Source organism: Colobus angolensis, unplaced genomic scaffold (assembly GCF_000951035.1).
Source record: "Colobus angolensis palliatus isolate OR3802 unplaced genomic scaffold, Cang.pa_1.0 Scaffold11, whole genome shotgun sequence".
NCBI classification, from domain to species: Eukaryota; Metazoa; Chordata; class Mammalia; order Primates; family Cercopithecidae; genus Colobus; species Colobus angolensis.
Window position 1 is genome coordinate 8,380,545 of NW_012112030.1, and position 22,916 is coordinate 8,403,460.

Below are 22,916 nucleotides of genomic sequence, written 5' to 3' on the forward strand. Positions count from 1 at the left end.
AAAAAAAAAAAAAAAAAGAACTGGGGACTGGTTGGGTGGACCCCTGTAATGGTGGGATCCTGGGGCGCCTGGGAGGAGAATGTACCCTATCACTTTGCTTTGTAATTTTTATTTTGCATGTTTGTCTCCCCCATTAGGTTGTGAGTTCCTTGAGGATCGGGACTATGTCTTTACTTCTATATCCCTGGGGCACATAGCTATTAAAAAAAAGGTTAATGAATATATGAATGGGGGGATATGTTAGTAAAAATTATCCAATACTTGAAAATAAGGCAAAAAAGGACATATCCTTTTAAGGTCATACAGGGACATTATTAAGTGGGCCTCTCCAAGGATTATTTAATTCTCTGGGAGAATGTACCTGTGCTTGACTTTGCTATTTAATATTTAACTAGAGCTCAGACACTGTGAAAATATTTATATGTTAACTTGTAGATTTCTTTCTAGCAGAAAAAAATAACCCCAAAGGTTATGGACTTACTGCCCTCTAGGACACTAGCCAGTTTAGTGTTTACCTAGCAATTTTATGCTGAAATTCTTTTTTAAAAATGCCTATAAAGATGCATTCTTCAAATGCTCTTGGAACCAGCTTTATTATCTCATTGGTTCCTTCGGTATTATGTTAATAAATCTTTAACATGTGTTCATCCAATATTTGTATAAGTCACGATTCTAACTTTTTGAAAATCATACTTTGTTGGATGGAATGATGGATGAATGACTGGAAGCTAAAAAGAGGGAGTGGAGGACCACAGACAGGAATGGGGCATAGTCGACAAACTTTGCCTCACAATTCTGCATTAACTGTTGGATAGGTTTTTCAGTTAGTTGTTGGGGTATTTCTAGACTTAAAAAATACCCCAACAACTAGCTTTTTCTCCTCTTGTGATTATAAAGATTCACAAATATTCTCACAAGGTAGAGAGACCATTTTTATTTCTTGAGATTTGTTTAAAAATTTAATGTCAAACAAGAATTTTTATAATGTTGATGTTTTACATGACTTGGTTGAAAAAAAAACCACAATAGAAACATTTTTTGTAGAATGGTAAGTATCTGCTGGACCTATATGGATACATATGGCTATTTACTAATGAGCAGTAAGATTACAGTCATGACAGTAGTTATAGCATTAATACTACCAAGAATTAATACTTGTTTTTGTGCTTACTATGTGCGGCACTTTATATGTGTAACCCTTCAAAGTAGGTAAAATTACTGGCCTTGTTTTACAAATGAAAAAAAAAACTGAAGTTCTTCCCCAAAGTCATACAGTTGGAAAGTGGTCACTCCAAAGCCCTTGCTCTTAACTACCATCAGGGTTTCCTGATCAGTGAGACCACAGAGGGCTGGATCTGAATTCAGAGAGTCAAACTGGCTGTACATAGCTAAGTCTTTCTTGACTCTTCATTCAAACAGAGGAATACAAAGTCATACCCTACAGCCTACCCACAGATACATCTGTTGAATATGCTAGCTCAGAAATATGTGACATAGTGAACAGTTTTAAAAAATGATCACTTCCACAATGTACACAGCAGCTTAGCGTCAAAAGTGCAGCAGACATGCTGGCCTGGAGAAATAACCTTTCTTCAGAATAAAGAATGTGAGAGTACTGGAATTTCAACATGATGTATAATTAACTGTTGCCTTTTAAACAGAATGAGAGCAGAATTCTAGACTTCAATGAAGTGAGGAAAAAATTTGATCAATTGTATTATCCCAAGTAGGAAATTATCTTTTAAAATTTTCGTTGTTTAAATTCAGGAAATACCATGGTACGGAGATTTTATCTTAAACCTTTCATTGTTGTGTAGGCTTGATTTGCTTACATGTGAAAATGAGAAATGCCTGTAACACTAGTGGGCGGGGACTGGCTTACATGGGGAACCCTGAGCCAACTCTATATACATTTCTTCCCCACTTCAGGCTCAAAGACATCATGTTGATATCATGAATCAGCCATGGTAGGAGTATGGCAAACACCAAAAATTGAAGTTTTGTTTTCTTTTCCCCGCTCTGCAGAGCCAGTTGTTAAACATTTACCCGCACACCACTTCCAGTAGGGCAGGGTTTTCAGGGCAGCCTATCCTAAGTCCTGAACTTACACACATTGCTGAACTTAAAAATGGCTCAGGAGGCCACACAAGCTCTTCTGAAGCTTCCTAAGTGGCTCTCTTGCTGTGTGGCCTTGAGATAAGACTCTGGTGTATGTGAACTTGTGTGTGTTTTATAGAGATGAGGTCTTGCTATGTTGTCCAGGCTGGTCTTGAACTCCTGGGCTCAAGCAATCCTCCTGCCTCGGCCTCCCAAAGTGCTGAGATTATAGGTGTGAACCACCATGCCCAGCTGAGATAAGACTCTGACATGAACATTAAGTGGCTTATAAAACTACATAAGGCTAGGTAGCCACCAGCATGACTGTGGTGGGGTAACAGGAAAACCAGAGAGGGTGAAACATGTTCTTACAGTGTCGACTCAGATGAGGTTGCTAGATAAAATACAGGATGCCCGGGTAAATGTGAATTTCAGATAAATAACAAATAACTTTTTAGTAAAAGTATGTCCCATGCAATATCCCATGCAACATTTTGCTGGTGTCCTATGTTTTTATTTGTTAAATCTGGCAAACCTACACCCAGAATGTAATCTTCTGCTAAAAAATCTATGTTTTAAATCTCACACAGTAGGCATACTGCAAAGCAGATATGTATGTAGGCTTTGAAGTCAGTTGCATCCTATTCCTGTCACTCACTCACTAGCTGGGTGACCTTGGCCATGTTACCTAACCCTCTTGAGCTCCAATTTTCTTTCTTTTTTTTTTTTTTGAGGCAGAGTCTCGCTCTGTCGCCCAGGCTGGAGTGCAGTGGCTGGATCTCTGCTCACTGCAAACTCCACCTCCTGGGTTCACGCCATTCTTCTGCCTCAGCCTCCCGAGTAGCTGGGACTACAGGCGCCCGCCACCTCGTCCGGCTAGTTTTTTGTATTTTTTAGTAGAGACGGGGTTTCACTGTGTTAGCCAGGATGGTTTCGATCTCCTGACCTCGTGATCCACCCGTCTCGGCCTCCCAAAGTGCTGGGATTACAGGCTTGAGCCACCGCGCCCGGCCCAATTTTCTTATCTGTAAAATAAGGATAGTCAGTTCCTATCTCATTTGATTATTATAATTAGATGAGAGAATATACACAGAACTTAGATGAGTTAAAACATGTACACTGCCTGATATGAGGAAAACAACAGGTGTTATTTTTATATATAGGTCTACAAAACACCTAGTTCTGTGTCTGGCACATAGCAACTGCTTCAAAAATTAGTCTTTCTTTTTTTTTTTTGAGACGGAGTCTTGCTCTATCGCCCAGGCTGGAGTGCAGTGGCTGGATCTCAGCTCACTGCAAGCTCCGCCTCCCGGGTTTACGCCATTCTCCTGCCTCAGCCTCCCGAGTAGCTGGGACTACAGGCGCCTGCTACCTCGCCCGGCTAGTTTTTTGTATTTTTTAGTAGAGACGGGGTTTCACTGTGTTAGCCAGGATGGTCTCGATCTCCTGACCTCGTGATCCACCCGTCTCGGCCTCCCAAAGTGCTGGGATTACAGGCTTGAGCCACCGCGCCCGAAAAATTAGTTTTTCAAACCATATGACAAACAAATTTTAGTAACCATATTACACATCACATAGTATAGTAATAACACTAACATTGGTCACATGATCAAGGGTAAATGACTTTTGTGAAGGGGCCTGGGTACCTAATCATCATTTACAACGATGTTTTTAAGGAGAAAATCGTTAAGGCCCAAATAAATAAACACATTTTCTCCAAGTTGGGGATGATTTTATGTGACACGTTGGCCAGATCAAACTTTTAAGATCTCCTACATCAAAATACATAATGCAACTGGACTGAATACGCCTTTTCCAAAAGCCCATAGAATCCATTCTGCTTAAATTATTTCCATTAGAGGCTGGGCATAGTGGCTCACGCCTATAATGTCAGCACTTTGGGAGGCCGAGGAGGGCGAATCACCTGAGGTCAGGTGTTCAAGACCAGACAGGCTAACATGGTGAAACCCCATCTCTACTAAAAATACAAAAAAAAAAAAAATTAGCCGGGTGTGGCAGCTGGCGCCTGTAATCCCAGCGACTAGGGAGACTGAGGCAGGAGAACTGCTTGAACCCGGGAGGCAGAGGTTGCAGTGAGCTGAGATCGCACCACTGCACTCCAACCCAGACAAGAGAGTGAGACTCCACCTCAAAAAAAAAAAAAAAAAATTACTTCCATTAGATATTTTGAATAACTGCAAAAGAACCTCACACTGTCAATGAAAACAGAGCTTCTTTCCACCACCTGAGACTCCTGGTGCCACAAGCTTATAGGCCTGGAATTTTCTCTACTGGTCTTTTTCCTTTCCTCCTCTTATATAATATATATAAGTATTCCTCCATAATAATCCAGCTCTGTACCTTTCAAACTGTTTCCTAACTGGGATCAAGCAGTTTCTCAAGCTCAGACTGGGTGTATTTTCTTTTTGTTTGGAAACTGGATATGCTTTCATGGTAACATGATTTTTTTTTTAAACAGAGCTGTTTTCAAAACAACTTCTTCTATCTTCACAAAATAGCTTAAAACAACCATGAACATTCCTGGCTCAGAAATTCTGCCTATCTAGATTTAAGGGACTATTACTCTCCTATCACATTTGCCTCTTTCTTTATCCTTCATGTGAATTCAAACATATCACCCGCTCTCACAATTACAGCATCATCCTTTTTAAAGTCAAGATCCCTATTAAAATATAAACGTTTCTTAAAGACTGGTTGTACTTTTTTTTTTTCAGTTTTATATTTTATCAGTAGAGTAGTGATCTCTGAGACCCATTCATTCTATCTCTGAAATCTATGATTAGTGAAAATGAGAACAGAAGAGATGCCAAAAGCAAAAGCCATGAGGACCATCAGTAACTGAGAGAATTAAGATGGGGTGTCATTATGAGAAGGGCTGGGTGAAGGATGAAAGGTGAAGTTGAAGAAGATAAACTTCACCTCCTTGACGGTTTTGTGAGAGAATGGATAACCACCGGGTGGATACCCTACCCAAATGAATATAACAGAAAGGAGCCTGAGTTTTACGCCACATGTTGTCCACAGGCTGCAGTCCTCCCCTAATTCTTTGCAAACAATGTTGCATGAAAAAAATGTTAGGTCATGTTGGCATCTCTTTGGGGGTGATCACCCCCATGGATGTATAAAGAATACTATTTAATATTTCTCTTCCCAACTGCTGCTTAGTAGAGTTCCTTGTACACAGCACACAGCTGCAGGTTTAATACTGAACTTCCCAACCTCCCTACATTCACACAAAATCTGTAAGGTAAGATAAAATGTAAAAGAAACAAGTGCAAAAAAATTTCACCCTGGCCGGGTGTGGTAACTCATGCCTATAATCCCAGCACTTTGGGAGGCCGAGGTGGGTGAATCACTTGAGGTTAGGAGTTTGAGACCAGCCTGACCAACATGGTGAAACCCCACCTCTACTAAAAATACACAAATTAGCCAGACATGGTGGTGGGTGCCTACAATCCCAGTTATTTCGGAGGCTGAGGCAGGAGAATTGCTTGAACCCCGGAGGTAGAGGTTGCAGTGAGCCAAGATCGCACTATTGCATTCCAGCCTGGGTAACAGAAAAGATTCCATCTCAAAAAAAAAAAAAAAATTCACCCTAGGAAAGGACCATTTTGTTATGATGGCATATTCAATCATAACATCTATCCATTTTTTTAAAAAATCACTCAGTGTGGCCAGAGTTGTGTTCATTGCTGGGGACACAGATGTTATAATAACTAGACAGACCAGATCCCTGTTTTTATAGAGCTTACTTCTAACGTGGGAAACAAATAATAAACAGCCAAACAAATAAAAATGTCAGTAATTCAGAAATGATTAGTGCTATGTAGAAAAAGAAAGCAGAATGAGGGACCAAGAGTTGGTGGGAAATGGAATGGCAGATGGCTGGTTAGCTGGTTACCCAATGACCATTCCCAACTCCTCCCTCTCCTGCCTTACTTAAGAGGCTAAAAAGCTAAGATAATAATTTCCCCACCATCTCTTTCAGCTAGGTGTGGTCACATCAATATAATCTTCTTCTGGCCAGAGACAAGAGAAAGTCTCCCAGCAGGGTGTTGGGAGGTTCTTGGAAAAATGTTTCTTCCTTGATAAAAGGAAAGAGGTGTGTGGTGAGTATTCTCATGGGCCTGGCTGCCTCTCTGCTTCTTACTGCTGTAAACTGTCATATGAAGATGTCAGGGCACTGGGTGGTATCTTCTGAGGTCAGTGGAAGTCCTGAGACTCACCGAGACACAGTGCCCTGACACTGTGGTGCTGCTAGGACACTCACCTCCAGACTTACTAAATGCAATCAATGTCTTTATGGCTTAAGCTACTTTGAGTTTTGTTACTCACCTCTGAAAGCACCCTGACTGAAACAGGGTCTGGTTTTAGATGGAGTGGTTAGAGAAAGGTTCTCTAAAGAACCTGCCCCCCCATCGGGGCAGCTGAAACCCCAATGACAGGAAGCCCGCCACAACACTCAAGCGGAAGAAATGGTGAGTGCAGAGACCCTGGTGAAGGAATGAGCTTGTTAGGTGGCTGTAGCATATCAATGCCAAAGAAATGATACCTGATATAACCGGAAAGGTGGGCAAGGGTAGGATCACACAGGGCATTGTAGGGCATGGTTTTATTCTATTGAAGGAAAATCCATCGCAGGTTTCAGGCAAAGGAGTGAAATGAATATGACATTTTTTTAACCCCCTCACTCAGATTTATGTTTTAAAAATACAACTTTAGTTGCTGTGTAGGTGGCCAAGAGTAGAAGCAGGGAGAATAGTTAACAGGCTATTTATTACACCCAGCACTTTGGGAGGCCGAGGCAGGTGGATCACTTGAGGTCAGGAGTTCGAGACCAGCCTGGCCAATATGGCAAAATCCTGTCTCTACTAAATATATAAAAATTAGCCCGGCATGGTGGTGGGCGCCTGTAATCCCAGTTACTTGAAAGGCTGAGGCAGGACAATCGCTTGAACTCAGGAGGCGGAGGTTGCAGTGAGCTGAGATCGCACCTCTGCACTCCAGCCTCGGCAACAGCCAGACTTTGTCTCAAAAAAAAAAAAAAAATCTATTACAGCCTGGGAAACATAGTCAGACCCTATCTCTACCAAAACCAAAAAAAAAAAAAAATTAAAAATTAGCTGGATGTGGTGGGAGGCTCCCAGCTACTTGGGAGGCTGAGGCAGGAGAACTGCTGGAGCCTAGGAGGTTGAGGCTGCAGTAAGCTAGGATCACACCACCGCACTCCAGCCTGGGTGACAGAGCGAGACTCTGTCTCTAAATAAATAAGATGCTATTACAATAACCTAAGTAAGTGATGATGGTGGCTTAGACCAGGGTGGTGGCAGTGTAGGTGGAGAAAAGTAGATGAATATTGAAAGTATTATGGAGACAGAAACAAGAAGATTAGTTGATGTGTGATGGGGTTAGGGGATGGGGATGACTCCTAGTTTTGAGAGCCTGAGAGCAAGAGAGAAAAAGTTTAGGGAGCTTGAAATCAATAATACCATTTTAGATAAGTTAAATTCCCACTAGATATCCATGTAGAGATATCAGCTGGCTACTGAATATGTACGTTTGGAAAAATGTCTTTTGAAAACCTGTGCCCATTTGAATGAATTCATTCATCTCTCCATAAATATACACTAAGATCATACTATGCTCCAGAATGTGCTATGTTATTAATTAGATACACAACGGTAAACAAAACTGTATCCCTACCCTCATGAAGATCGTAGCGTAATTAGTTGTAGGGGGTAGAGAGTAGTAAACAGCTAAGAAGAAATGAATGTATTAAGTTGTAGTAAGTCCAGTGAAAGAGTAGGCTCCTATAAGAGAGCATGGTAAGGACCCTCCTCTGGGCTGGGGTCGGGGAGGCAATGGAAGCAGCAGCAGAGATGATGAAGAATGGCTCATCTAAGGTAGACTCGCCAGGACCCCTGCTGCTGACAGATGACAAGAGAGTCTAGCCAACATGCCGCCTTGGGTCCCAGTCACCTTCCAGGTCCTTAACAATGTTCTAGGCTCCTTGAGGCCTGGACTTAGGACTGTTGTGATAGTGTGTTGTCCTGGACGCAATTCAGAGGTTTTTTTGTAGACAAAAACAGCTAAATTATCACATGGGGAGCAGGTTAGAGAGAAAGAGGGATAAGTAGAGCTGAGAGGAACAAAGCATCCCCATAGATTTTGCTCTGTGTAAGAACTAAAGGACCTAGGAAGAGGAAGAGAGTCTCAGTAATGTTTGCCACTGATGTTCCCATCAGCCTGGTAGGATAGAGCCTTGCCATTATTTAAAGGAAATAATATGAGTAGTAGGCAGAATGGTCCCCCAAAGATATCCATGCCCTAATCCCTGGAACCTGTGAATTTGTTACGTTATACAGCAAAAGGGATTCTGCATAATAATTAAGGTTATGAACCTTAAAGTGGGGAGATTATCCTGGATTATCCAGGTAGGCCCAACATGAGCCCTTAAATACAGAGAACTTTCTCTGGCAGCAGCAGCAGGAGAAGTCAAAGAGAGACTCCAAGCATGAGAAAGGATTGACATGCTATTGCAGGCTCTGAGATGCAGGGGCCCACATAGAGGCATCAGGATGAGGCGTCTAGGAGGCATGATGGCTCCCACCTGATAGCCATCAAGGAAACAGGATCTTGATGAGGCCTCTAGGCGTTATGATGGCTCCCACCCGATAGCCATCAAGGAAACAGGATCTTCGTCTTACAACCACAAGGCACTGGATTCTGCCAACAACCCAACTCAGCCTGGGAGGGCAGTCAACCTCAGAGCCTCTAAAAAGGATCACAGTCCTGCTAAGATTTTGATTTTGGCCCTGGGTGACTCTAAGCAGAGAACTCAGCCAAACCCACCCAGACTTCTGACCTACAGAACTGTGAGATAATAAACAGTGTTATCTTAAGCCACTAAATTTGTGTTAACTTGTTACAGCAGCAATAAAAACTAACTCAATATAGCATTTCTTACATAATTGAATGTGAGTACTAAAATTCGTACCAGTCATTCTATCACCTTCTACCCTACTAGCATCTGAAATATTAGAAAACCAAAAATCTTAAAGTGCTTTCTACTTCACCTTGCACATTGGGCTGGGGGCTAAGAAACCTGGGTTCTAATTCTGATTATAAGCACTCAACAAGCAAGAGACCCTGGTCTTATTTTTATTTCAGCATCAGGACCTTAAGTACATCAATCTCCCTGAACCTCTGTTTCCATATCTACAATATGCATGAGTTGGCCTAGTGATTTCTAAGGTCATTTCAGCTCTAGGAGCAAAAAGTGACAGGTGGACATTGTTATCTGAGATGAGCTCATTTAATTTATAACCGACCACTTTCACCTGGCAGAGAGCTCGTCCTCAGCGTGCATTTTGATGGGAGGAGAAGGAAGTTGTTTACGACTGCTGGGGCCCAGCACTGAGAGTTTTTGATATCAAAGATCAGTAGCATGGGTCTCCAAAGGAACGACGAATTTTCCCTAGGGTCCAGCCCAGACTTCACAGTAACTATCCTAGATGTGTCAACAACTTCTTACTGAAGATTCCTTGCAAGAAGTGGTCTGGCCAAAGAGGACCTGCCGCCTGTGTTTGCTTTCCATTCTAATACCAAGCCTCTCAGGGAAGAGAAACAGTTCTAGAACCCCTGAGAGTCCTCTGTCAGTTTTCTACACCTTTCTTCCCAGTATGAGGTCTTTCAAATTCTGAAGAAAACAATTTGACCAAGGAATTTGCACCTCACTAAATTCAATTCATTACAACAAACATTTTTTGAACACCTGCTGTGTGCTCGTTGAGTTAGAGGGAACCAGTTGTTTTGGAGGTGAATGTTTGGTTTCATTTCTAAGTTCTGACTTCAGTATCAAGAGGCAAAGACGAGACTTATTAAAGTCAAAGCAAAGAACAATGAAGTAGTTGAGATTTACAGCTATTTGAAAAGAAGGTGAAGGACTTGTTAAGAAGCGAGTATCAGCACTGAGCAGGAAGTTACTAAGCATTGTTTCTCAGGAGCAGTCACCTTCTGTCTCACATCTTATTTATATCAACATTCCGGGTAAATTTTGATCTGTACCACTGTCCTCAGTCAGGGTTTTCTAGAAAGCAACCTTCAAGTTTATAAAGCAGATGTTAATTTTTTTTTTTTTTTTGAGACAGAGTCTCATTCTATCTCCCAAGCTGGAGTGCACTAGTGCCATCTTGGCTCACTGCAACCTCTGCCTCCTGGGTTGAAGCGATTCTCGTGCCTCCGTTTCCCGAATAGCTGGAATTACAGGCATGTGCGCCACGTGCAGCTAAATTTTGTATTTTTAGTAGACATGGAAAATGAAAAATGAAAGTCTTCCATTTATATTTGTATATTTGCTCTATTGTTTGAGAATTTTCAATTCTGCGTTGCACAATGTTGGCCAGGTTGGTCTTGAACTTCTGGCCTCAAGTGATCCACCCGCCTTGGCCTCCCAAAGTGCTGAGATTACAGGCGTAAGCCACTGCGCCTAGCTGCAGATGTTAAATTTAATATCTCATTAACGTGTATTTTTTCATGGACAAATTATGTGACTATATGAAAACATGGCTAAATATGTATTTTCATATATTTCACACGGATAATATATACAGTGCCATCTGTTTTTAGACAGTTTATAAATGATCATTTCTCAGTGCTTCTTAATTCAATTCTCTCTGCATATCAGTAATGGTTGATTCAAATCACCTATGCTGGCTAGGCGGGGTGGCTCACACCTGTAATCCCAGCACTTTGGGAGGCCGAGGCAAGTGGATCACCTGAGGTCAGGAATTCGAGACCAGCCTGACCAACATGGTGAACGCTGTCTCTACTAAAAATAGAAAAATTAGCTGGGCGTGGTGGTGGGCGCCTGTAATCCTAACTACTTAGGAGGCTGAGGCAAGAGAATTGCTTGAAGCTGGGAGGTGGAGGTTGCGGTGAGCCGAGATCACACCAATGCACTTCACCCTGGGTGACAAAGTGAGACTCCATCTCAAAAAAAAAAAAAATCACCTACGAAGCAATTTTCAATCTTTCTTCTTCAGAGGCACATGACAAATGTGTTCATATGTGTGATATACCCCCATATATCCAGAATTATGTGCAATTCTAGGAGCTCGACCTGTAATTCCAACTCTGTAATCGCCATCTAAGAAATCATACTGAAAAAAACATTGTTATGTATATATCCTGAAATTTATTGGAATTAATTAAAAAAAACCAATGATACTTTATTTTTTAGTAAGCAGTTATTTGCAACATGCTCTGTTTGAGACACAGCAATATATTTTGACACCTTTGTTTATATGCACTGTCCTGATAGGCCACAAGTGTACACATGAAATCTAAATTCTTGAAGGCTAAGGTGCTTGGCACAGTGAACCAGAGAGAAAAGTGCAGTTATTCTCTCTCCTGGGCAACTGTGAGCTTGTAACTAGTTCTCTGAGTCTACTAATAAGCATTTAATAAGAATCTACTAATGAGCACTTTTCTTGATCCATAAAGCCACTGACATTCCAGCAAAGTTTCATGGCCTGCACCCAAATTTGAAGATTTATTTCTCCCTTCGGATATAGAATAAAATGACTTTATGTGGATTTTATTTCACTTTATTGGGTTGGTGCAAAAATAATTGCAGTTTTTCCCATGAAAAGTAATGGCAAAAACTGCAATTACTTTTACACCAACCTAATATTTTATTTTGAGACAGAGTTGCACCCTGTTACCCAGGCTGGAGTGCAGTGGTGTCATCTCAACTCACTATAGCACCTGCCACCTGGGTTGGAGAGATTCTTGTGCATCAGCCTCCCGAGTAACTGCAATTACAGGTGCATGCCACCATGCCCAGCTAACTTTTGTATTTTTTGTAGAGATGGGGTTTCACCATGTTGCCCCAGCTGCTCTCAAACTCCTGACCTGGAGTGATCTGCCCACCTCGGCCTCCCAAACTACTGGGATTATAGGCAGAAGCCACCGCGTCTGGCTCTTTATGTGCATTTTAAATATGAAGAGGCTATACAGTATAGTGGCCGAGAGCACAGGTTCTAGACTAGTGGTTCTCCATCAGAGATAATTCTGCCTCATAGTGAACATTTGGAAATGTCTAGAGACATTTTTGGTTGTCATACCCGGGAGAGGGAAGTGTTACTGACACCAGGTAGGTAGAAGCCACAGATGCTGCTAAACATTCTACAATGGGTTGGGCACAGTGGCTCGTGCTTGTAATCCCAGCACTTTGGGATTTTGGGAGGCTGGGGTGGGAGGATCACTTGAGGCCAGAAGTTTAAGACAAGCCTGGGCAACATAGTGAGTCCCTGTCTTTATCAAAAAAAAAAAAAAAAAAATAGCTGGGCATGGTGGTGCATGCTTACAGTTCCAGCTCCTTGGAAGGTTGAGATGGGCCCATCATAGACCTAAAGGGAAAAAACTAACACACAGAAGATAGGGCATGTTGAGCCCTGGGAGTTTGAGCCTAGGAGTTTCAGGCTGCAGTGAGCCACGATTGTACCACTGCACTCAAGACTGGGTGACAGAGTGAAACCTTGTCTCTGGAAAACAAACAAACCCAAAACACTACAATGACAAGGACAGTCCCCGACCCCCACCACAACAAAGAATTATCTGGTCCCAAATGCCAACAGTGCTAAGGTTGAGAAAGCCTGGTCTAAAGTCAGCCTGCCTGGGGTTCAAGTCACTTATAATCTGTATAGCTATTGGTAAATTATTTTACTTGTTTGTGCTTATTGAGTGTCTTCAACAATAAAATTAGAATAAATAAGGCTGGGCACAGTGGCTTATGCCTGTAATCCCAGCACTTTGGGAGGCCAAGGCGGGTGGATCACAAGGTCAGGAGATCGAGACCATCCTGGCTAAAACAGTGAAACCCCGTTTCTACTAAAACTACAAAAAATTAGCCAGGCATGGTGGCGGGCACCTGAAGTCCCAGCTACTCGCGAGGCTGAGGCAGGAGAATGGCATGAACCCGGGAGGCGGAGCTTGCAGTGAGCCGAGATCGCGCCACTGCACTCCAGCCTGGGCGACAGAACATGACTCTGTCTCAAAAAAAATAATAATAAATAAAAAAGTAAAATTAGAATAAATAATAACAATATTCATTTTATTGATTTTTTATGATAAAATAAATTACACAAGAAAGGAGCTAAGGACAATGTCTGGAACAAAGCAAGTGCTCAACAAATATTTGCTTTTGTTATCATTATATGCATGAAAAAAAAATTGAGAATACACCAAAATTTTAACAGTGATTGTTTCTAGGTGGCAAGATCATGACTGATTTTTATTGTCATTATCCATTTATACTGCTTTATATTTTCCAAATTTTCTAGAATGATATTTGTATTAATCTAATATCCAAAAACATGTTTTAAAAGAATGCAGACAAAAGAACTTTACTTGTGATATAGTAAAAAAAGCACAGAATTTAAAAAGACCTGGATTCAGATCCTGACTCTACCTGCCGTCTGTGGACATTGAACAGGTAAGTTAATCTCTTTGAGCTTCAGTTTCCTCAGCGAAAATTGGGGCTAATAATGCATATCATAGAGAGTTGCTATGAGAATTAAACATGACAGACATGCAGTGTCTGGAAGAGTAGACTGAATGAAAGGCTCCAGGAGATGACTGCTTTAAAGTTTTGGTCAAGGGAAAATGACTCTACAAACAGGGAAATATATTAATGATGGTAACTCCCCTTTTGCCTTTTATTTTTTGTTTTTTGAGATAGGGTTTGCTTTGTCACCCAGGTTGGAGTGCAGTGGAGCAATCACCGCTCACTGCACCCTCAACCTCCCAGGCCCATGCAATTTTCCCCCCTCAGCCTCCCGAGGAGCTGGGACCACAGGTTCATGCCACCACACCCAGCTATTTTTGTAGATCTCCCTGGTGTTTTGTTTTGTTTTGTTTTGGTTTTGGTTTTGTTTTTGAGACGGAGTCTTGCTCTGTCATCCAGGCTGGAGAGCAGGGGCACAATCTCGGCTCACTGCAACCTCCACCTCCCGGGATCAAGCAATTCTCCTGCCTCAGCCTCCCCAGTAGCTGGGATTACAGGCACCTCCTACCATGCCCAGCTAATTTTTGTATTTTTAGTAGAGATGGGGTTTCAGCATGTTGGCCAGGCTGGCCTAGAACTCCTGACCTTAAGTGTTCTGCCCACCTCGGCCTCCCGAACTGCTGGGATTACAGGCACGAGCAACCATGTCTGGCCTAAGGTCTCCCTATGTTTAGGCTGGTCTCAAATTCCTGGGCTCAAGCAATCCTCCCACCTTAGCCTCCCAAAGTACTGAGATTACAGGCGTGAGTCATGGCACTCAGCCTCCCTTTTCCTTTTTAAACCATCCTCTCAGAGATCACAACTCCCATGTCATCCAATTTTTTGCCTTAGCTGATAGAGAAGAAACTGCGTCCACACTCTGGTCCTTCTCTCTCCTCTCCCCTCCCTATATACACCCTAGGAACAGATTTGATCATTCCCCTGGCAGGCCTTGACTCATTTGGCAGGGTTTACTTGCAGGCAAGCTGTTGTGTCTGAAAGGCAGGACTCAGGTATCACTTTCTCATATTCTTCACCCATGCTCATTGTCTCTCTTCTTATTTCTGCTTTCACCCCTCACCTCTAGGTTGAAATCATACTTGGCAAGGCCTCTCCTCAAGGGGAAGCCTCTCCACTTTCTCTCCCTCTGTTCTATCCTCCCATTTAGCTGGTTGACTAGGTTGCCCCCTTTTAGATTCCAGAGGGATGCGTAGGAAGCGCAGCTAGGCTTCCAGATCCATGCGTCATGTGAGTGCTAGCCCTGCTTATCTGAGAAGCCCTGCATGTGTGGGGGGCATGTAGCACTTGCCAGCTGGTTTGTGCTTCCATCAGGGCTGTTGTCTCTTTTGTGCAGCTCGCTCAGCAGGTAATGCTTGAGGTGAGCAGCATGAGCTGGTAGAATTCAAGGACCCACACCTTATCCATAACCCCTTAATGATTAAATTAGATGGAAAAATCATAGGTTATATTTGTGTATATTATCAGGAGGGTGACTATTTAAGCCTTACTATCTTGCTACTTTGAATTTAAATCCTGACCAAGCTTTCAAAATGCCCCAGGACAATCTTCTTCATTCAGAACAATCTTCTTCAGTCATGCCATGGTTTGGGAAAGGCAGTCTGATCCTAACCCACACTGACCCTCTAGATCCCAGAGTTCCCTAGGAAAGAGTCCTGCAGTCCTGTGAGCTTTCTATACAGAGTTCTAAGGACTGGGAGCCAGACTGAATTAGGAGAGAATTGCCTGGGCCAGGAGTTGACTTCTCAAGACATTCACTCTCAAACTGAGTTGAACTGTTTCAACACTTGGAGATGGGACCACGCAAAGCATCAGAGGAAAATAAGACTGTTAGGGGTGCTTCCATCTAGATATGAATAAAAATATCAGGAGAACTTCATTCTAAATGTAAATAAAAATGTCAGGGGGATTGGTGATCTCCAGGAAATAATTTATGTATACTTTCTAAACTCTAATTTGCTGCTGCTCCAGGGCCAGTCTAACTATATAAACTTCAGACATAATTTTGACTGTTACCAAGTTCTTACTACACATGTGTCTCCTCACCGTCCTCCCTATAAATACATGCAAAATAAAACAGGCATGGACTCCCAAACTGGCACCAGCAGAATACTGTCATTGTTTTGAGTCTTCTCAGACTTCACTCACAAGAGTATATTGAGAGCTCACCATAAATCAGGCCTAGTGATAAGTGCTAGAAATCCAAAGAGGAAAGGATACCATCCCTCAAGAAGCTCACTCATGTGACTATAATAGCATAAAAGCGTTACTTGTCCCAGGGAAACGTAGATTTCAGCAGGGATCAAAGGCTTAAGCTAAAAGACTAAAGTTCAATATTGTGGAGGACACGATTACTTTTTAAAGTACTGCGCAATGAAACCCTGAAGGGAACTAGTAACTTTTTAGTTTTTCCATAGCTTATAGGAATCAGATCAGTCATCTTTTATTATCAAAGGCCAGAAGGACATCCACACAGATCAAAAAAGGAAATCTCTATATCTCAGAAATTTCTAGCAGTTAAAAAAAGTTATTAGCAAATCTCCTCTTTTACCCTTAAAAACCTAAAATAATTTGCAAAAGACACCTATTCCCTTATTTTAAGGTATAATATCATTTTAAAACAATAAATCCAGTCAGTTTGATATTACAGTTTATATACATAGTTTTAGAAGTTTTTAATCTGTTTATTTTATTTTGAGAACTAGGTAGGTGCTTCTAAAGACAACATGCTTAGGCTGGCCTTGCCGGGTTCTGAGGATGGAAGAGTGTTTCTAGGTTCGATTTTTAAAAAAACCCATGACATAATTCTAGATTTCTTTTTCTTTAGACATCAATTGGTCACCATAGTAACATAGCATTTTACTACAGAGATCTATACAGCACAAGGGAAACAGAACAGCAATTACTTACTGGGTTACTGGGGGGTACAGAATGTGACTACAGGGATAATTTAAGATTAAATATAGATTTCTCTGGTGATCTGTTTTAGCAAAGCAAGGTGATTCAATCTTCTAGTAGCGTCAGCTGAACGAAATTTGAAGCCAAATTGACTGCTGACATCATTTGAAATAATATGAGGAGGCAAGCAGCATAGCTCAGTGGTTAAGAGCACGGGCTTTGGGGTCAAGCTTCATAGGTCCAAGTTCTGTTTCTACTATTTGCTAGCTGTTTGACCTTGGGAAAGTTCCCTAACTTCTCTGTGCCTCTGTTTCTTCATCTCTAAAATGTGGGTAATAAAACCTTCCTCAAAGGGTTTTTATAAGGATTCAATGACTGTTTGTGCTTAGAAGAATGCCTTGCACATTAGCAAGAACTTTCTTAAGTATTTGTTACATAAAGACATAATAAAATTTAAAGGTGCCCCTCTCTTTGTGCTGAAAATAGTCAAAGACATGAAAATTTGAGTTCATGGCTGATTATTTTAGCCTGTAACTTTGATAGATTCCTTTGAGAACTTCCCTAGGGTCTTGTGGCTGGCAATTCTACAAGATGTGAAATTCTGTGGCAGTCTACTGTCCTAAATCAGAGCTGGGAACAATCACAAGCAGCCCTGGTACCAGGAACATCAGAAGGAAGATGATCGCACAGCACAAAGGAACAGCATGCCTGCCCACTTTGGCTCCCCAAGCAACTGCCAATAACCTCTGGGCATAGCATAAGCAGCTGAAAAGGGATGAAACAGGTTTTTATTGCAGTGATGCTGAAAGCTAGTTGGTTTCGGTAATTTTTCCCCTCTTTCCAGGATTCAAGGGGAAAAAATCCTTTTCATCAATGAGTGCTTTGTTTCATTAATTATCACCATACACAATTTCCATTCAATTTTTCAACAGGTACAGGTATTCAATTTGTCAACAGGTACTCTGACAAATTTTCATTTTACAGAACTACCTAGGCATCTTTTCTGGACTGGTAACAAACCTAAAGCCTCTAACCAGCATCTAAGGCAGGACAAAATCTCTAAATTGCCTGGAGAAAAATAAGGCATTATGTCCTCTGAGCCAAATTTCAGTCGCAATACCAAGGGATTCCTATCACATACCTTCATCCGGACTTGATTTCAGAGACGTTCTCCTTAGATCTTCTTGGTCAGGAACAGCCCTTGCATACGAGTTTGGAGAATGCCATAAACCACCAGGAAAGCCTGGAAACACATTCATTTCTGTCCTCTGCCTTTCCCTTGGCTCACAGCCTGCTTCCTGTTAGGGAGACAAGATGACGCTGTGCAGGGTAGACTGTTAAACCATCTTCCCGCCCCCAGCCCCACTCTCTTGTTGCCCCTCCTTTCTCCTTTCCAAGGCTCTGGAATGTGTCACATGGGAAATGGATCATGTGGCTGAAGGGGAGAATGTGGCCATCTTCTCCCTCCCTTCCCCCACTCTTCCTTTCAGGAGCAAAGCAGCAGAAATCTCTGCCCTGATTGGCTCAGACCAAAAATCTCCATATGAAAAGGGGAAGATTCAATCACCCAAACCTCCTTCCTTCTCTATTTTTTTTTTTTTTCTATCTGAAGATTTTATCCTGACCATTCAGAGTTGCTCAGTATGGAAGATAAACGATGCTTTCTTAACCTCAACCCCTCTCTTTCTTTCTTAAAGTCAGTACCCTGACCTGGCAAGGTGTTCCTTAACCTGCCCTCTGGATCCCCCTTAGCACACATCTGGGACAATGGAGTGTTCAGCACCACGGACAGCATTACACCCCCTTCAGTGCTTGTTAAAGCCATTTGTCTATTTCACTGTCAAGTAAATAATAATATTTTTAAAAATTTCCCTGAGGTCCTGTGCCTAAATATAAACCACATCATATGTTTAGGGCTCTGACTTCCCCTACTATCAGTTTACTGTTACCTTATAAACACAAACATAATTTTTATATTTCCTTAAACCCAAAAGACTATCCCATACCTACCTCCCTGTCTGCATCCCATCACCCATCCTCACCCTGTAAATATGATCTTTTTTTGTGTGTGTGGGGGGAGGGAGATTTCTGTAATATAGTTTACTGTATGCCCAAGTATCTGTGCTTACGGAGAAAACCACAGAAACACACAGGAATTCTGGGTGTGTCTAGATATCTACAAGTCTAGATATTGTTAGCCCCATCCCTAGGTCTCAGGCAAGGCTGAAGCGGAGAGGCAGGGAGGGAGCCTGGTTGGAGCTGTTTTGTGCAGGGTCTATCCTGCTTTGCTGACGTCCTCGTTGCCATGGTGCTAGGTAACTGCTGAAGAGGATGATTTCTTTTAAAACCGGTCACCATGGGACCCTGCTGACTAAAGAAAGGAAGAGGGAAAAGGGCTGAATTGCTGAGGAGGGATTTCAACCAGCATTCTCAGAGCCAAATTGGATTGCTCTTGGTCCTCAATCTTGAAAGGGATCTAGAAATTAGTATGGACACTGCAATAGTTACTCTCCCCATCCTCCACTGCTTCTTTCCTTCAAAATCTAGTTAGGGGCAACTGAATGAGAATTCCAGCTTCATGGATTGACCCTGAAGTGCCATCACAAGGTGGTGGAAAGAACTCAAGAAATCTGTTTCTCCTCAGGTTAAAACATCTGACCTTTGGGAAGCCATTATCTAAGTCCTAACAGCCTTAATTGGGAGATACTTTATAACCACACCTGATTGTCCATACTAGGAACAATGTGTGGATTCTTTATAACACTATGGGAGAAAAGACAATTTTTAAAATGTGAGTTGCTGAATTACTTTAAATAAATACAAATTTTATTAATACTTGGATAGCATTTGGACTACTCCAAGTCAGAAATATAAACTGGCTATACATTTGTCTCATAACACTGGCATATAACTTATTGTTTCTAATTCAGAATCCTAACCAAGGCAGTTCAGAATATTTATTTTTTGAAAGAGGAATGCTGACTTGCAATGTGCAAAAACGAAAACTTTGTAAGCAAAGAGGTGGCACAGGGAAGCTGGAGTATAATTTTCAAGAAACTGAAGGTTCTTCCTGGATCAACATCCTCATCGTATTTTCTACTTTTATTTTAGGAGGAGTGAGGTTAATTCTAGTTTTCCTATGTAAGACTCAGAGAAATTCAACTGTTAATTTTAACACTTGACATTTTAAGAAAATTCATTTATCAAGAAAGTTAGATATTGAAGAAATTCTTTGAGTCAGCAGGCTGATAACTTGGATATCATCTCCTCTCTTAGTCAAGAATAATTACAACAACAATAAAAACAACTAATATTTAACATGTGCCAGGTATTTACATACATTATGTCATTTAATCCTATCAACCCAACAAGACGAGTACTATTACTGGCATTTCTGTTTTACAGATGAAGAAATGGAGGCTTGAGGGGATAAGTAATGTGCCTAAAGCTGCATAGTGTGGGAGCTAGGATTTGGAACCACTGACTCAGCCTCCAGAGCAGGCATAGTGTACTATTCTCCATCATGAATAGACTAGACTAAAATACCTGGTCAATTTAATGTGTTGTGACTTACTACTATGGCCCCTTGACATGAGAAATCACAAAGATTGTTTTAAATTATTTGAGACCAAAAAAATGACCAATGTATTTATTCCTTCCAGGATGACTGCATGTATATATTATGGCTTAATGATATTTAAAATCATTTTGTAAGGAGCCATAACCCAAAATTTTATTAAGGATGGTCGTAAAACACATTACATAATATACTAATTCTGCTTAAAAGATATTGCCAAAGTTATAATCACCAAACTTACTCCTGACATTGGAAGAAGATAAGGAAACAGTTGTCTTCCATCCAAATGCACAAAATTCCACAGTACTTGTGCACCTGGGGTAATATTCTGAACATGAGTAATGTGATCTTTTTCTCATCTGCCTGGGGAATCCATTTGCCCTGGAGATAGGGTTTTGGCACTGTTTAGATGTTACAAAAGGAATGGAAAAAAAGAAATTAATATTTGGCTTCTGAAATTCAAAATAGCAACAAGACAATAGGCTTGAAATCCAGGCTATTGTTTTGAAAGCCAGTCTCTAAATTCCTTTATTTCTGTCCTCAGCTTGTCATCAACCAAACCTGGAAGACTTTGCTCAGTGTTCTGTACTATAGACCTCTGGCTTCACGCAAAAACTTTCCAAAAAGTCCCAAAGCATGCAGAGTTTTATGGGAACTAATCTCTAGATCCTCAACTTCTACAAGTATACATTCTAAAACAGCTTTTCTGAGAACTGGTGCAGTCGAGATGCCATGCTCGTTTTTGGTTTCCACTTAGCTTTTCTTCCATCTTACCATAGATTGCCAAACCTCTCTTCCACCTTTACTTCAAATCCTGTATTGCCTGAATTTTAAAACCTCCTGGGGACCAAACATAGGAATAACTGAAAATACTGGGGATAGTATTGAGAAAGTGAATAGCTCCAATAACTGGGTAACAAATCCTTTTAAAAATCAGGAGCTTTCCAAGTGCTTTCAACAAAATTGGAAATAAACCACTACCCAGTGGTCCACTGAGAAATTCATTAAAATGGTTTTCTTAAAAGATGCTCTTACTGGGCACAGTGGCATGTGCCTTTGTTCCCAGCAACACAGAAGGCTGAGATGGGAGGATCTCTTGCACCCAGAAGGTTGAGGCTTCAGTAAGCTCTGATGATACCACTGCACTCTAGCCTGGGAGACAGAGCTAGACTCCGTCTCTTAAAAAAAGAAAGTTCTTCTTTACAGAAAAATGCTAGTTAATAAATACAGACTACTACAGTTAGAACACCATTTTTGCAACCCCCAGTGAAATAACTGACTCAGGAAAAGATCACAAAAGGTGTTCAAAGCATAAGATGCAAAGTTGTTGAACAGGTTCTTTGCAGCTTACAAAGTGCAAAGGGTTGTGTGTCCTTTTTCAATGGAGTGATTGGGGGGGTCATCATCTTACCAAGTGACCAAATTTCGTGTTACTAATAGTGAGATAAGCTGAAATTACATGCCTAACATGAAATGACATAACCTACTCAATGTTACTGAAGTATTCTTTCTAAAAATGTTTAAACTGAATATAATCAAATCTATACATATAATGTCGAGGTTTTTTTTTTTTTTTTTTTTTTTTTTAATAAAAAGGCAAGGGTTGGTCGGGCACGGTGGCTCAAGCCTGTAATCCCAGCACTTTGGGAGGCCGAGATGGGCGGATCACGAGGTCAGGAGTACGAGACCATCCTGGCTAACACGGTGAAACCCCATCTCTACAAAAAATTAGCCGGGCGTGGTGGCGGGCACCTGTAGTCCCAGCTACTCGGGAGGCTGAAGCAGGAGAATGCCGTGAACCTGGGAGGCAGAGCTTGCGGTGAGCTGAGATCCAGCCACTGCACTCCAGCCTGGGTGACAGAGTGAGACTCCGTCTCAAAAAAAAAAAAAAAGGCAAGGGTTGGAGAAACAAGTTATAAGATATTATGAGGAAATAATCAGCCAAATTGAGAATGCAGAATAGTCTACAAGACTTAGACTCATCAAAAAGTCAAATCATGAGATAAAAGGCTGCCTACCACAGTGAGTTACCTCCATGTTGAGAGCAGTGCTCCGGGTAAGGGACTTCTGCCTTGACTCCCTTTTTAAGACAACTGTCCAAGTCCCTCATACCTCATTCCTTGCATTTCTATGGCTGTTCAGGCCAAGTCCACAATAGCATGGTCAGACAGAGATATGACAATCAATGATTCCAAGCCTTTCTGTTCCCTTGAAGGATGCTGAACTAACAGCCAGTAGGCCTGCCACAACCAAGGCAAGGTAACCCCTTGGGGCCAGGGGTACTGAGTCTGCCAGGGGAGGTGGCCAATACTCCCTGGGAGATTTTTCTGAATCCAAAGATGGGCCATGAGTTCACCAGCTACACGCTTCAGCATCACAGGACAACATGTTCCCTAGGGATCAGGCAAACAAGGGGTATGTATTAGGTTGTTCTTGCATTGCTATGAAGCAATACCTGAAATTGGGTAATGTGTAAAGAGGTTTAATTGTACACTTTTGCAGACTGTATAGGAGGCATGGTGCCCACATCAGCTCAGCTTCTGGGGAGGCCTCAGGGAGCTTTTACTTATGGTGGAAGGTAAAAGAGAAGCTTGCATGTCACATGGCGAAAGCAGGATCACGAGAGTTGGGGGTGGTGCCACATACTTACACAGCAGATCTTGAGAGAATTCACTCACTGGCCGGGCGCGGTGGCTCAAGCCTGTAATCCCAGCACTTTGGGAGGCCGAGACGGGCGGATCACGAGGTCAGGAGATC

General features: G+C 41.8%; 1 protein-coding gene across 3 annotated transcripts in view; it reads right to left on the reverse strand.

Moving 5' to 3' along the window:
* The window catches only part of GPR19 (G protein-coupled receptor 19), a 38,002-nt gene that overhangs the window by 7,434 nt on the left and 7,652 nt on the right, over positions 1 to 22,916 (reverse strand). Inside the window, exon 3 of one of the 3 annotated variants that reach the window (XM_011953863.1) lies at positions 17,724 to 17,880. Coding sequence is in view for 1 of the 3 variants with exons in the window: in XM_011953852.1 (XP_011809242.1) it covers positions 17,724 to 17,729 (6 nt within the window). In the remaining 2 variants the exon portion in view is untranslated. Of the gene's footprint in view, positions 1 to 17,723; positions 17,971 to 22,916 lie in introns of those variants that run through there. The other 2 variants (XM_011953855.1, XM_011953852.1) reach the window with 2 other exon arrangements.